Below are 14,528 nucleotides of genomic sequence, written 5' to 3'. Positions count from 1 at the left end.
AAAGTACGTTTTCTCGCTATCTTTAGTTTTCGCCATATAACCTTCAGGACGCAGGGAAGAGGTAGGACTCTGGTTCCTTGTTCCTGAAAAATAAATCTTTTCTGAAAGCTTCAGTCAACCGTGAGGTGGCGCTGTGACCAAAGATGACTAATGGAGGAAAAGAAGGAGTGTACTCTTAGCGCCTGTTTTTCGCCTCGCGCGTGCGGAGCGTTGCACAGCCGCCTGGGAGCTGGAGGGGGAGGGGCTAAAAGGCGAACCGGAATTGAGGGGCGGTTCCAGGGTGCGCGCGCCTCAACATCCGGGCATCACCATCTCCCGTCCTCGCCCTGTCCCCCCCAATCCCCATACTAACAGGAAGCGGAAGTGAAAAAGGCAGAGCTAGGCCGCCTCTTAGCAACGCGAGGGGAGTCACGTGACAAAACCAGCTGACTCAGGGTAGAGGAAGACTCAGTGGCTGGTGGTGTTGCAGCCACGATTGCCCGGCCAGGGACCGGAGCCGAATAGTCATCGTCAAAATGTCGGGCAAAGACCGAATTGAGATCTTTCCCTCGCGAATGTAAGTAAAACAATGGAACCAGCAGCACTCATAGGTTAAGGAACGCCTGCCCGGAGCCGCTGTCTCTCCATACCCTGGCCCAGCAGTGAAGCTCCTTGTTTCCTGGGCCGACTCTCAGCTTTTCCCAGTCTCTTCTCGTGAGTCCGGGCCGAGGGCCTCTGAAGGGTCCCTCACACATTCCTCTGGGTGAACCAGAGTGGACCGTGAGAACAGGCCCGGCCAGCTGGCTTTTGTGGAGGTCCGCTGATTTTACTGTTAGTATCACACATCACATTGTAAAGTGGATATTGATTTACATATATTTACCACTGAACTGTGAGCTCTCTCCAGGCTGAGAGATGTCTTGGTTATTAAGTCCACATAAAATGTTGCTTGAATGAACCCATGGCTTGGACCGTTGAATTAATTAGCTTTCTCTTTTGGCCTGAATTCTTAGGCAGAAGAAAGCGTAGCTCCTTAGGTGTTTGACTAGTCTGTAAGGAAAATTTTGAGGTTTTCTCAAATGTGCCTAACATAACGTGTGGAAAGTGAAGATTGCTCTTATTTGCCGTTGCCTCCTCTTTCTCTTTTTTCAGTGAGAAGCAGAAAATCACTTTTGACTCTGACATTTAGATCTGTTGATTGTGGTCCTACCTTTTGTTTTTCTTCATCCTGATTTTTTTTCAGCATCTCCAAGGACTCTTAAAATAAGAGTTACATTTAAACCCTAAACTTAGATTTCTGTCTCTGCCTGAGTGGATATAACTCTTAATGAAGTGAAGAGGGCTTTGTTTTTGTTTTTGTTTTTGTTTTTGTTTAGTTTTTACCTTTGCCTTCTGACTTTCTAATAGCTACTTTGGGAAGCAAGTCAGTTGTGGAGAAAAGCAATGCTGTGAAATAGATAAGCATCAGGTCTCCCCTGGGGTAGTGAGAACTGTAGCACTCCCAGTTAATGAGTCTGACTCCTCCAAACCTCTGCACTGAGAGACCACCAAACTCTAGCATGGCTTCTAGCAACCTAAGACTTTGTTCTTAGGACTCCAGCCCCCAGTAAAATGCCTAACTGAGAAACCTCATTGCAGGCATGAGAATATACTGCTTGTATATTCTAGGCCTCTGAACTCCCTTCCTTAATTGCCTGCTAGCAGACACAGCTGGCCTGATCACATTTCCACTGCACAGCCTCTCACTCTACTTGCATCCACTCTCACTCCCCTCCCTTATTTCAAAATGCCTAATCACCTGTGCACAAATTGGAATGGAGCTCAGCTGTTTCCCCTCAAATGTTTACTGAATAATATCGGTCTTTACTGCTTTAATATCAGGCTGTGTTATCTGTGATAGTAGAGTGTTAACTTTTTTTGTTTTTGTTTTAACTTTGACTAAGAGGTGAAAATACACTTCTTTGGGCTTTGATAAGAAGAATAGGTTTGTGAAGGTGAAAATTGCTGTGAGAGCACTGAGCTTGCCCATTGAGAGGAAAATCAAGTGCTGTAATTAACCGCTTCTCTAAAATTTTCCCCACGGCTTATCAGCAGGTACTTTGTCATGTAGTCAGATGTCTTTGATTCAGCTGTAAACAAAGTCATTATCCTAGCTGAAGGTCAAACATTTTTTGAAGGGTTGAGCAGCTCTGGAACTTGTAAAAGAACAGGTGTTTTTTTTTTTGGTTTTTTTTTTTTTAAGAGCTGGACTAGAAAATACACTAGTAACTTCTGTTTCAGACACTTCCACCTTACAATTAACCTGTGAAATGGGGTTGTCACCCACTTAGGCACCAGAGAGAGGAAAATAAATTTACAGTGGAAGCAAAAGAGGCATGAAGGATTTGGAGTCAACAGAAGTCAGTCAAATCCAGGTTCTACTACGTACTGGCTATAAGCCCATGGGCAAGTCAGTCTCTGAGTCTCAGGAATTAAAATCTTTGTTTCACAGAGGTGCCACTACCTAGGAGAAAATTAAAATTAGTATGGTAAATTCAGTTTTGCCAACCAGTTCACCTTTTCACTGTAAACTTGCTGCAATCTGCAGTACTAGGATTGGACTTAAATTTGATTCAACTCTTTGAGTCTAAGTTCTGGTGGTTAATGTCAACAACACAGTATGTTAAATGTACACATTGGGGTGGATGGCTCCTGCTCAGGCTGGAAACTGAACCAGCATTACTTGATTAGACCTCCAATGAGGACAGTCTGTGCAGAGTCAGCCACTGATAGTGAGTTTTTTTTCAAAGAGACCTGTTCACCTGATGCGATTTATAATCTTGGAGGGGAGGCAGTATGGCACATAGTTGGGGTACAGTGGACCTAGGTTTGAACCTTGGAGATTTGGGCAAGTCACTGGAGTCAGAAGCCTGGTTCAAGAGCCTGCTCTGCCAACATTCTTTGACAGAATCGCAGCAATATTTTTTAGATGGATCTCCTAGAAAAATGGAAATAAAAACAAAAATAAACAAATGGGACCTAATTAAACTTAAAAGATTTTGCACAGCAGAGGAAACCATAAACAAAACAAAAAACAACCTGCAGAATGGGAGAAAATATTTGCAAATGATGCAGTCGACAAGGGATTAATTTTCAAAATATACAAACAGCTCATACAGCTTAAAAAAACAAAAAAACAAAAACACCCAGTCCAAAAATGGGCAGAAGATCTAAATAGACACTTCTCCAAAGAAGGCATACAGATGGCCAACAAGCACATGAAAAGATTCTCAGTATCACTAATTATTAGAGAAATGCAAATCAAAATACAATGAGGTATCACCTCACACCAGTCAGAATGGCCATCATCAAAAAGTCTACAAATAATAAATGCTGGAGAGGGTGTGGAGAAAAGCGAACCCTCCTACACTGTTGGTGGTAATGTAAATTGGTGCAGCCACTACGGAGAACAGTATGGAGATTCCTTAAAAAATTAAAAATAGACTTACCACATGATCCAGCAATCCCACTTCTGGACATATCCAGAGAAAACGCTAACTTGAATAGATATATGCACCCCAGTGTTCATAACAGCACTATTTACAGCCAAGATATGGAAGCAGCCTAAGTGCCCATTGACAGATGAATGGATGAATGTGTACACACACACACATGACTATTACTCAGCTGTAAAAAGGAATGAAATAATGCCATTTGCAGCAACATAGACCTAGAGATTGTCTTACTAATTGAAGTAAGTCAAAGACAAATAACATCATTTACATGTAGAATCTGAAAAAAATGATACAAATGAGCTTACTTGCAAAACAGAAACAGACTCAGACATAGAAAACAAATTTATAGTTATCAAAGGGGAAATGGGAAAGGGATAAACTAGGAGTTTGGGATTAATATATATAAAATAGATAATCAGTAGAGGACTACTGTATAGCACAGGGAACTATATTCAGTATCTTGTAATAGCCTATAATGGACAAGAACCTGAAAAAGAATATATATATGCATAACTGAATCACTTTGTTTACACCTGAAACTAACACAACATTGTAAATCTACTTCAATTTAAAAAAAAAAAGAAAAAAGAAGATTCTGCTCTGCCTTTTCTTCACTGAGTGACTGTGAGAAAGTTGTTTCACTTTTCCGAGCCTCATTTTCCTATCTCTCAAGATAATGTCTAAGATCCCTTCTGGCTGCAGTGTTGTCATAGGAAGCCTTTGGCCTGCAGTAGATTTCAGTATCATCTAAGAATTTACCCAAAGGTTTAACAAAAACTGTTTTGCAGTTGATTATATAACACCAGTCATGTGAAATTATATCTTCTTAAACAAATGACTTAGTTATACAATTTATTATTGAATCTTATTACCCCCCCTTTTTCCATTATTAAATTTTAACTGGTAGCAAGAGCAGAAATGCCAACTTCGCTGTCATTTTTTTGACTTTGGTGTTGGGGTTTCTGATGGGAAAAGATTGAAATAAGGAGGTAAGGAGACTTCAGGGGCTTATCACTTCTATGTCACTTGTCACCTAGAGTCATTTACAAATTTATAAAATGATATCAGAACACTTCAGTGCCACACTTTTAATGGGAAAAGTAATTAGTGGTTGTGGTAATAAAATGCAGAAGGTACAACAAAATGTAGTAGTAAAAAGTAAATCCTTTTTTTTTCTTACTCAGCTTCATTTTCCAAAGAAAACTGTTACCAGTTTCTATGAACTTTTCTAGAACTATTCTCTTGATTTATATAAGCACATTTATCCCTTACTTTGCATAACTTAAGACAATGTAATTTCAGGAGCACATGTTGATCTACCTTCCTCTTTTTTTTAATGGCTGCATATCATTCCATTTTATGATGAACCATGATTTGTGGCACATTTAACTTGTTTCCACCCTTTTGCTATTACAAATACGGCTGGAGTACTCATCCTTAACCTTTATATATGTTTTTGTGTACATGCGGGGAGTAAATCAATAGGATAAATCTCTTAAGGTGGACTTCTTGGTGCTGAAGGTTAAGTGCACTTTAAATTTTGGTATATATTTGTGGGCAGATTTTTGTTTTTACTCCTTAGTACATCTCCAATAGAAACGTACTGTTTTAACTCACAAGTCATATAAATATTTAAAGTATGCTGGCATCATGAAATAGGGGTCGTGATATGTTTTATTATGATTTAATAAATACTTATTAAGTAATTTATTAAATACTTACTTATTAAAGAGTTGTTTCTGTTTTAAATAAGAAAGACTTCATTTGTAGAAGACTGAATGTGGAAATCTATACTATTGAGATACCAGTTAAGCCTATCAGCCACAAACGCTGTATATTCTTACTCCCGTGACATCAAGGAAAAAAGCATAATTTTAATACCGTGTTAGGGAACTATTTTTATTTCTTTTAAACAATGGGAATAAATATCTTTAACTCTGTTTCTGTAGGGCACAGACCATCATGAAGGCTCGGTTAAAAGGAGCACAGACAGGTCGAAACCTCCTGAAGAAAAAATCTGATGCCTTAACACTTCGATTTCGACAGATCCTTAAGAAGATAATAGAGGTAGAATGAACTTTGCTTAGAACAGTATTTATTTTAGAAGTATCTGTGGAAAATCCAGCATGGCCACTGGCATTGTAATTTTTTTTCTTTCAAAAATGTCATTATAATGTAAGAAGTTTCAGAAAGTTCATTATTTAAATTCAAACTCTTTACTCTTGCCCCAAAAGCCCCACTTGATCTGCTCTGGCGCCTCCCTGCCACTTTTATCTGATTCTGAGCTTTTTTCTAACATTCTTCTCCAGGGCCTTTGCATTAGCTATTTCTTCTGCCTGAAATGCTCTTTGCCCAGTATTTCTTATAACTGCTCCTTTGGCCTGTCTGGTGACTTTCTACCCACCTGTCCCAATTTTTCTTCTCTTTGAAAAAAAAATTATTGGGTATTTTCAAACATTAAGTATTCCAGATATATTTTTGAAGCACTGTGCCATTAGGAGTTTGACTGCACTGCAGTGAATTTAAGAGATTAATTTGAGCAAATTGGCATGGACCAATTTAGGAATAAGATAGGCCCTGTAATAAAGATTCGGTTTTCTGTTTCTTAGTATCTTTATTCTAATCTTTGAATTATAAAACTCGTGATTTTGCAACATTGTTAGTAACCATAACCCAGTTATTGAAGCAAAATTGGAAATTTTTTAATTTTATCATTACCAAATCAATATTTACATGTATACCTGGCATAAAATACCAATGGGTATTAAAGGAACATGATTATGATATGATTTTTTCCTTGTAAAAGAACTTTGTTGAATTGGCTGTTGGATTATGCTTTTCCAGACTAAAATGTTGATGGGTGAAGTGATGAGAGAAGCTGCCTTTTCACTTGCTGAGGCCAAGTTCACAGCAGGGGACTTCAGGTAAGAAGACTTAAATGGGGTGTTTGAAAAACTGTAGTACTTTCATGTTCATAATTTCATTTAAAAGCCACTTTTTGTTTTTAAAAAAAGCATTAAAGACAAATGATACAGTAATAATAAGGAAGTACACTTTTAACCCCATCACCTAAACACTGTTGTCTTTACTACCACCCACATGTATCTGTTACATAGTTAACAGGCACAGGATACTTAATATTTTATAGTCTGTTTTCATTTAACATTGTATCATAAACATTTCCCCTTGTTTTCACAACTGCATAATCTTTCTCTAGATATATGATAATTTGTTAGCATTTTCCTCTAATGGTGGGTGTTTGAGTTGATTTTCAGATTTATACAATATTGGAAAAGGTGCTGTGAACATCCTTATGTATATATATTTTTGTTTCTATTGTATTATTTCCTTAGGAAAATTTTTGAGAATGGAATTGCTTGTTTACAGGGCATGAATTTTATGGCTTTTGTCAGTACATGCTTAACAAAGCATACAAAAATGGCTTAGTTATTGCTTTACATATGTTATGTTTAGTTATGTTACTTGATTCTCCAAATAAGCTGTGAGGTGGACCAGGCAAATACTGTTACCCTCAGTTTAAGTTCAGTGTCCTCCTGAAGTCAAATGACTATTCAAGGGCAGAGATGGAATTGTTTTCAGGGTTTTTGATTTTAGTCTTCTTTACCCAGTGATATAATGCCTCCATTCTTAGTTTGTGTTATCTGGGAGCATTACGTATGGGCAGTCTTATAGCTTGAGGGGCATAAGACCTTTTGAAGTAGTAGACTTTAATTTTTGCCAGTGTTTGTATGATAACAACTTGCATTGACTTCTGTGAGAGAGAGGGACTCAGTAGTGTGTGAGGGTGTTTGAGGGTAGTCGAGGGGAAAACACTTTATTTTGTGATAATAACTGGTAGAGAGTCAGACAAAGCCAGATGGATGTTAGACAGGTTCCAGGGTGGAGGAATTGAACTGCTTAGCCAAACCTAGAAGATTTGAATAACAAATCTAAAAGGAAAGAATGTTCTTCTCCAAATTACATTAGTGGAATGAAAATCCCTGAAGTCACATCCATGCACCACATGTATGATGGAAAACTCAAGGAGTCCCTGTATGTTAAAATCATTCTTCATGTTCTTAAGGGTGATATTTGAATATTGTTCATTCTTTGCTCTCTGAGGCCCTCCACTGGCAGCAGTGATTGTTCTTTTCTGAAAAAAGACAATCATCAAAACATACTTCACACGTTAACTGCCACTGTGACGGTTGTGTTTCCTCAGGGGCACTTGATCCACAGTGGGCCATCAACATTTTTTAATTGTGACATCTTACTCTTGTTGAAATTGCTTGATATGTTCATGTTGGTTTATTTCTCAGTCTAAAAACTAAATCAATCCCTTTTCCTCTTTTGCAGCACCACAGTTATCCAAAATGTAAATAAAGCCCAAGTGAAGATTAGAGCAAAGAAAGATAATGTAGCAGGTAACTATTCAACTCTTTACTACCCTCAGGGGAGAAAAGGTAACATTTAAAATTAGTCTGTTTATATAGCAAGATCTCCATGTCCCAATGATTAAAACTACTGTTAAATGGTGGTTGCCAAGGGATGGGACTGGGGGAAGTATGGAGAGCTAGTTATTCAGTGGATATGAAGTTACAGTTATATAGGATAAATACCTTCTGGAGATCTGCTGTATGATATAGCGCCTACAGTTCACAGTATGGCCTTGTGCACTTAAAAACTTAAGAAGGTAGATCTTATGTTGAGTGTTCTTAACATGCACGCACATGAAAAGAGACACAAGGTAATGGATAGGTTTATTATTGTGATTGTGTTATGGGTATATGTATATGTCTAAACTCATCAAAATATATACATTAAACACGTGCAGGTTTTTTTTGTATACTAAGTATATTTCAAAGCTGAAAGAAAAAAATTGTAACAACAGGATCCCTTACTACTCAAGATAATTTGATTTTTGAATAGGCATGAACACTTAAGAAGGCAGGTTCCTAAATTCATTTAGTGAAACGAGTTACAATTCCAGATAATCTCTTGACTTTTAAGTATTTGCTGAGAAAGAAACACAAGAGATGATGGTTAAGAAATAGTACTTTAAGGACATATTTGTGCATTCATATGTTTCTCTGTTTAACAGGTGTTACTTTGCCAGTATTTGAACATTACCATGAAGGAACTGACAGTAAGTTTGAAACTTTACTTGTGGGTCTCTGGGTTCTCCCCTTTCCTCTTTAAATGAACTGTATTCTGGAAAATGGTGTTAGGTAGACCTTCTTAGAGTTCACTGGTTCCAGTATTGGAAGCCTTCTTATCAGATACAGTTGGGACAATAGTTTATCAGTTAACCAAAAAAAAGTATTATGGCAGAGAGTCATAAAACATTGTACATGGCTTAAAATATTTTAACCTTGAAATATATAAATATAGAATTGTTTGCTGTTCTAAAAATAAAAGGCCATGGTCTTTCTTTGAGTATGAATCCACGTTAGACTTCCATGTTGTCTTTCTGCATAAACCACACTCATAAGGCATTGTTTATAATTTCCAGTTTGGGTCTCTTTAAAGTAGAATAAGATCTTACACACTGATACAGTCTGAATGCTGAATCTTCCTCAATTTTTGTAGCCAGCCTGCTCTCAACTTTTTATAATTGTCTCACCTTTTCCTAATTTGACAGCATGTTTTGGGTAGTAATGCATCTTTACTGAGCCTTTCCAAAGTAATCATTTTTTCCCCATAGAAACAATGTTCTTTCTTTGGCCCTCATATTTAATTGGTTCACATAGAATATTTAGTACGACTTGAATAAAGGAGTATTATAGAGAGTCACCTGTTAAAAGAGGGTATCACTGTATTGGGGCATCAGGCCGCATGATCTACAAAGGGAAGGCGTGTGTGGGTTAATCAGCAAGCTGGCAAAATGAGGATTGGTCAAAAGCTTTTCCTGTAGCTATATTTAGAATAGTATCCTTGGGCAGAACTATTCAGCAGCATGTCCCACAGTGTTTGGGGAGCCAAATGGGCACTTCCTGTTTGCAGTTAGCAGGGTTAGTGAATTTGTTTTTCAATGTTCGATATTGTTCTGACTTATCTTCTTTTTGGGGAAGATTATTTTCACTCTAAATACGAATGTTGTCTGACTGGTTCTTTCAGGTTATGAATTGACTGGTTTAGCCAGAGGTGGGGAACAGTTGGCCAAACTGAAGAGGAATTATGCCAAAGCCGTGGAACTACTGGTGGAACTAGCTTCTCTGCAGGCAAGCGGAAGAGCCAGAGAAGTCCTGCACTCTGATGCCTGATAGCCGAGTGGGGGAGATTCAGGGCTTGAATCAGAGCATTCTGCACTCAGCACTTCAAACTGTTTTCATGAACCTGTGTGAAACAAGCTAAATGAGTTTTGATTTCTGAAACAGTGGCTTCTGCACCACTGTCCGTACTTACTGACAAAATGTTGGTGCAGTGGTATAGTTGCAGTCTTGGCTAGGTGAGAACAGGGACAGTCAATACTAGATTTAAATGAAAATATAATATGGTTTTTGCATGAAAGCCATTTTTTTTCCCTTTGTGGCCAGTTAGTATGTATCTAGGTCATTAGTGTGTGATTCTCTCCTCTTGCCAGTTTTATAGTTTTAGGTAAGTCTAAAGTAAACAGGTTCTAATAGAATGGAAATAATGTTAGCTCTGTGGAAATCTTACAGGAATTTTCTGTATTTTAAGTATGTTGAAAAGACATAGTCTTGGTTTCCAGATGCTTTCTTCACATGTAATCTGGGTGAAGCCAAGTGACAGGGCATGATTAGGAAGACTTTGTGCTTACATTATTAATTTGTGCTCTTATTTTAGACTTCCTTTGTTACTTTGGATGAAGCTATTAAGATAACCAACAGGCGTGTAAATGCCATTGAACATGGTGAGTGTAAGCTGCTGTGAGCTCGTTGTTCATCCTTTTGTCCACACCTCCACATTTGTCACGCACCTGCCAGGAACCAGGCATTGGTTGCCTGGAGAATGAGATGTTGCCCCTCTCCTCAGTGGGAAGGGCAGTGAGTCAGTACAACAGTCAAGTGTTAATAAACCCTTTGATAGAATTATGTGTATGATTTGGAGGGGAGTTACAGAGCAGAGCAGTAATTTAAAAATTATGGAACGTTTTATTATTTTCTGGTTACTTGTGAGTAGAGGGTGAAAGTATTTCTTAAGAGCCCTAGTGTTTTCTTTAGTTCTTTCCAATGATTGATAAAACTTTTGAACACATGAAGTATTTTACTTTAAATCTCTCTCCGTTAGGCCGTAGGTCCTGTTCTCCTGCTGTTCTCCTTGGTTTCTAAAAATAAGTCCCAATCGCTGCATTTATTTTCCATTGCTCATTTCATTATTTTAAAACTATGACTGCTGAGTGTTACCACAGTACTTTTTTGCCCAAGAAACTCATTTTTCATTAAAGAAACATTTATTCAATTTTAAGGTAAGGAGCAAAATTTGAACAGCAAAAAACTTATTTTGCTGGGGCTCTATTAGTCTGTTAAAGAGGAAGTTATATCATTTTTTAAAAACTCAAAGCACAATTCCTGCCTGCTTGGTAGTAACAGGCCTTGTAACAGTTCCAATTCTCAAGGAGTTTGCATTTTAGAAGCAGATTAGACAAGTTCTGTATAAAGTAGAACCTTATGACTGACACAGAATTCAACTTACTATATTCTCTGCTCAATGCTCCACTTTTTAACAGTGGATTGCTATTTAAAATACCATCTGTGGTTCAATGTTATATATTCATATAAATGCAGTATATTCAGTGTTTATAGAATGGCCCAGCATTACCTGTCCATGGGAAAGACAGAAGAAGGGCATATACCAAAATGCTTATCGTAGTTACCATAGGGTAGTTGGATTATACTTCATTTTATTTTTCTTAATGATTTTTTTTGCATTAAATGTACATTTATTTTACAATTAGAAAAAATAAGTCACTATTGTATAATCACTGGCAATTTGAAAAAAGGCTTGAAGTTCTCACGTATATATGTATGTTTAAACCCTAGTCATCATTCCCCGGATTGAACGTACCCTTGCTTATATCATCACAGAGCTGGATGAGAGAGAGCGAGAAGAGTTCTATAGGTTTGTTGGAATTGGCAGTTATTGATCATTTTTAATTTTTCCATGTTCCAAAGACTCGATTTGCTGAGACTTGTTGGGTTATGTTCTTTAGAATTAGTACAACTTGTATTTTATTCTGATGAAGTAAGAAGCAAGAAATAAGACTGCCCAAGGCTGTGGAGACAAATCTGTGCCAGACTTCACACGTATATGAAATATGGCGCATCTGACAACTTAGGCCCTTCAGGGAAACTCTCAGTAGCCTTGATAGTTCTTTAAAATGAAACAGTGATTTAGAATGAGCATCTCCCACATAAAAAATAAACTGAAATTAATTAGTCAATTAACAAATACGTATATTATTTTGAATATGTTCCAGGAGAAAGTATAAAGTACTTGGGGGCATTATGTAATCAGAGTTGAGAGGAATGATGCATGTACATGAATTAGCCTTGAACATTTAGAACTAGCAGGGAATAAATACTGAACAGGTGGTGTGCAGGAGTCAGTGTGCCAGATTCAGAGAAGTGGGAGACGGGTGAAGGTAGGCATATTCAGGGAAGACATGGTTGTCTTGGACCTTGAGTCGTGTCTGAGTATGATATCTAATTATCAAAATTTAGTTTCTGCCCTTCAGTGAGGTTCAGAGTTGTGATCCAAATTGATTGATCCAAAATTTTAATAAATGTCTGAATGCTCAGAATCTGTTCCATTATCAAGGGTTGGATTTAAAAGTTAATTCATTCTGAGAATAGGAACTTCCAAAATCAAGTTATTAGCTTAAAATATGTGTGTATTCTACCTCAAATCTTTTTTTTTAATGGGTTATAAGTAAATTACTGAAACTGAAATTTGTAGAAGTAGAATTTTGTTCTACTTTATAGGCGTTTACTATCCTTGTTACAAAACTAGAAGAAATGAATTCTACTTAGTACTGAAACAATGTTCAGAAGATTCCCTCCTTTATTTTACAGGTTAAAGAAAATACAGGAGAAGAAAAAGATTCTCAAGGAAAAGTCCGAGAAGGACTTGGAGCAACGGAGGGCAGCTGGAGAGGTGATGGAGCCTGCTAATCTCCTGGCTGAAGAGAAGGATGAGGATCTCCTGTTTGAATAATCTTTCCTGCTCTGGTTCTTTCAGAAGCCCTAACATGGCACCACTTTAATTCACACTGTGTAGGTTTGGTATGTGTGGCTATTTGTTTTTTGGCTTAAGAATTTCACTCGTCGTAAAATTTCTCTAGATGTCCCTTTGTGGGATTACCTTTGCAAAATCATAATTCAGCAACCATTTATCACTGATGAGATTTGTAGAACCTGCCCAGGAACTTGTAGAATTTATTCTGCAGAAGTGTCACTCTACTCCATTTGTATGTGTGCTACAGGTATCTGCTTACCAAGCATATTAAGAACTCCCCCTTAGGAAACAGCAGTGGTCTCAGGCCAGCACGTGTAGGCCAGCTACTGCTGGAGCAGCCTTTGTTCCCACCTCCTTGCACACCTTGGCGCTGTTACCTGAGATTGCTGCAGCCAGCCTTGTGTTACTTATTGTGGTACTTCTCAAGCTTTATGAAAACCTTCACTTATTTTTTCCTTCAATGGCAGGTCTCTGTCCTGTCTGTCATGGGAACAGTTTTGCCAATTCAGATGTGACTATGGTATAAACAGTAAAATGATTTAAAAATGAGTTGTTCCTTTTTTAAAATTAATTCATTGCCAAGAATAAATTGTGTTCTTATGCTTGGATTGGCACATGGGATTGGCATCCAAAAAGCTTTCTCTGTAGACATGTAGGAAAAGTGGGCAGCCTCCCTTTTTTCTCCCTTCATGTTTCAGTGTTTTGCTAATAAGCTTACTGAGATGGTTACTGAGTTTCAGGGCACTGAAGTAAGATGTGGTTGCCGATGAGTTCAGAGGGCTTATTAGTACTACTACCACCTTTTTTTTTTTTTTTGCTTTTTTTTTGGGGGGGGGTGGGGAATTAGGTTTATTTACTTACTTGCTTTTAGAAGAGTTACTGGGGATTGAACCCAGGACCTTGTGCATCCTAAGCATGCACTTTACCACTTGAGCTATACTCCCCCCCCCACCAATTAGTACTTCTAAGAAAAAGTACTAGTTCCCACTTGAGAATAATAAGTAACTGTACTATTCCATAAGCAGTAGCAACTTGAGGCATTTGAATGGCCGTATCAGGCGACTGAGGTTTTTAGTACTGTGTGAGCCATCCCTGATTACTCAGGCTTTCCTGTACTCAGTTCCAGGCATTTCTGATGTGATTGGCCATGGGACAGTTTTTAGTTAGTGAAATTGTGACACTAGCCTTACTAGTATTGTTTAAATCAACTGATCCCAGCCTAGGCTTTTTAAAGTACCAAGTAATTTTGTGAACATTTAACACCTGCTATAAAATAGCTTAGTTATGTGCCAACTAGACATTGTTTTATTTATATTGTTTCATCACAACCATTAGAGGTACATATTGCTTTAACCCCACATTTCACAGGAAATTTTGAGGCATAAGGAGCTTGAGTATATTGGTCCTACACAAAAAAGCTAGAAAATAGTGAATCCCAGATTTAAATCCAGGCAGTCTACCTTCAGAATTTTTACATCCTTGACGTCTATCCTTTTAATCTCCCCTGTATTTATATTTTTGAGTAAAGGTAAGACATAAGGCCTGTCCTGGAGGAACTGATTTTTAGGAAATCTCTGTTGCTTGTGCACAGGATAAAATTCTCAGATTCAACGTCAATTAAGTAGTGATTGGAAAACCAACAGCTGAGTTCGTAAGTCTTGAAAATAGATAACACTGAACTGCGTAAGAGGAGTTAATCCTCCCAACCCCCTAATGAGGTATGAACATCTACAGATGGAGTGCAGGCCAATTGTAGCTTGATTTCAGAGCCTTGGTTCTTAAGCAGTATGTATTGCCTCTCTAGAAGGCAAAAATTAAAGGTAGATGTAGAGACCTAGATTGTTTAGTGTTTTTTTT

At 37.8% G+C, this 14,528-nt stretch overlaps 1 protein-coding gene across 1 annotated transcript; it reads left to right on the top strand.

Annotated features, from left to right (window-relative positions):
- The first annotated feature begins 284 nt into the window (after nt 1-284).
- Nucleotides 285-13,220, top strand: ATP6V1D (ATPase H+ transporting V1 subunit D). The gene is made up of 9 exons (XM_010976623.3): nt 285-556; nt 5,423-5,540; nt 6,318-6,397; nt 7,830-7,897; nt 8,575-8,619; nt 9,591-9,694; nt 10,281-10,347; nt 11,477-11,555; nt 12,509-13,220. Exons 1-9 carry the CDS (start codon nt 516-518, stop codon nt 12,648-12,650), a joined length of 744 nt encoding a protein of 247 aa, XP_010974925.1. The 5' UTR covers nt 285-515; the 3' UTR covers nt 12,651-13,220.
- The last annotated feature ends 1,308 nt before the right edge of the window (nt 13,221-14,528 follow it).

This window comes from Camelus dromedarius, chromosome 5 (assembly GCF_036321535.1).
Source record: "Camelus dromedarius isolate mCamDro1 chromosome 5, mCamDro1.pat, whole genome shotgun sequence".
In the NCBI taxonomy this organism is placed as follows: domain Eukaryota; kingdom Metazoa; phylum Chordata; class Mammalia; order Artiodactyla; family Camelidae; genus Camelus; species Camelus dromedarius.
The sequence above is the reverse complement of the archived record's forward strand: the minus strand, read 5'-3'. Positions and strand labels throughout refer to the sequence as shown.

What these genes read in the sequence shown, in the direction of transcription:
- ATP6V1D (XM_010976623.3), top strand. Translation starts at nt 516, where the DNA reads ATGTCGGGCAAAGACCGAATTGAGATCTTTCCCTCGCGAAT. An exon ending in TTACCATGAAGGAACTGACA is followed by an intron (nt 8,620 to 9,590) that starts GTAAGTTTGAAA and finishes TGGTTCTTTCAG; the next exon opens with GTTATGAATTGACTGGTTTA. An exon ending in GAGCGAGAAGAGTTCTATAG is followed by an intron (nt 11,556 to 12,508) that starts GTTTGTTGGAAT and finishes TTTATTTTACAG; the next exon opens with GTTAAAGAAAATACAGGAGA.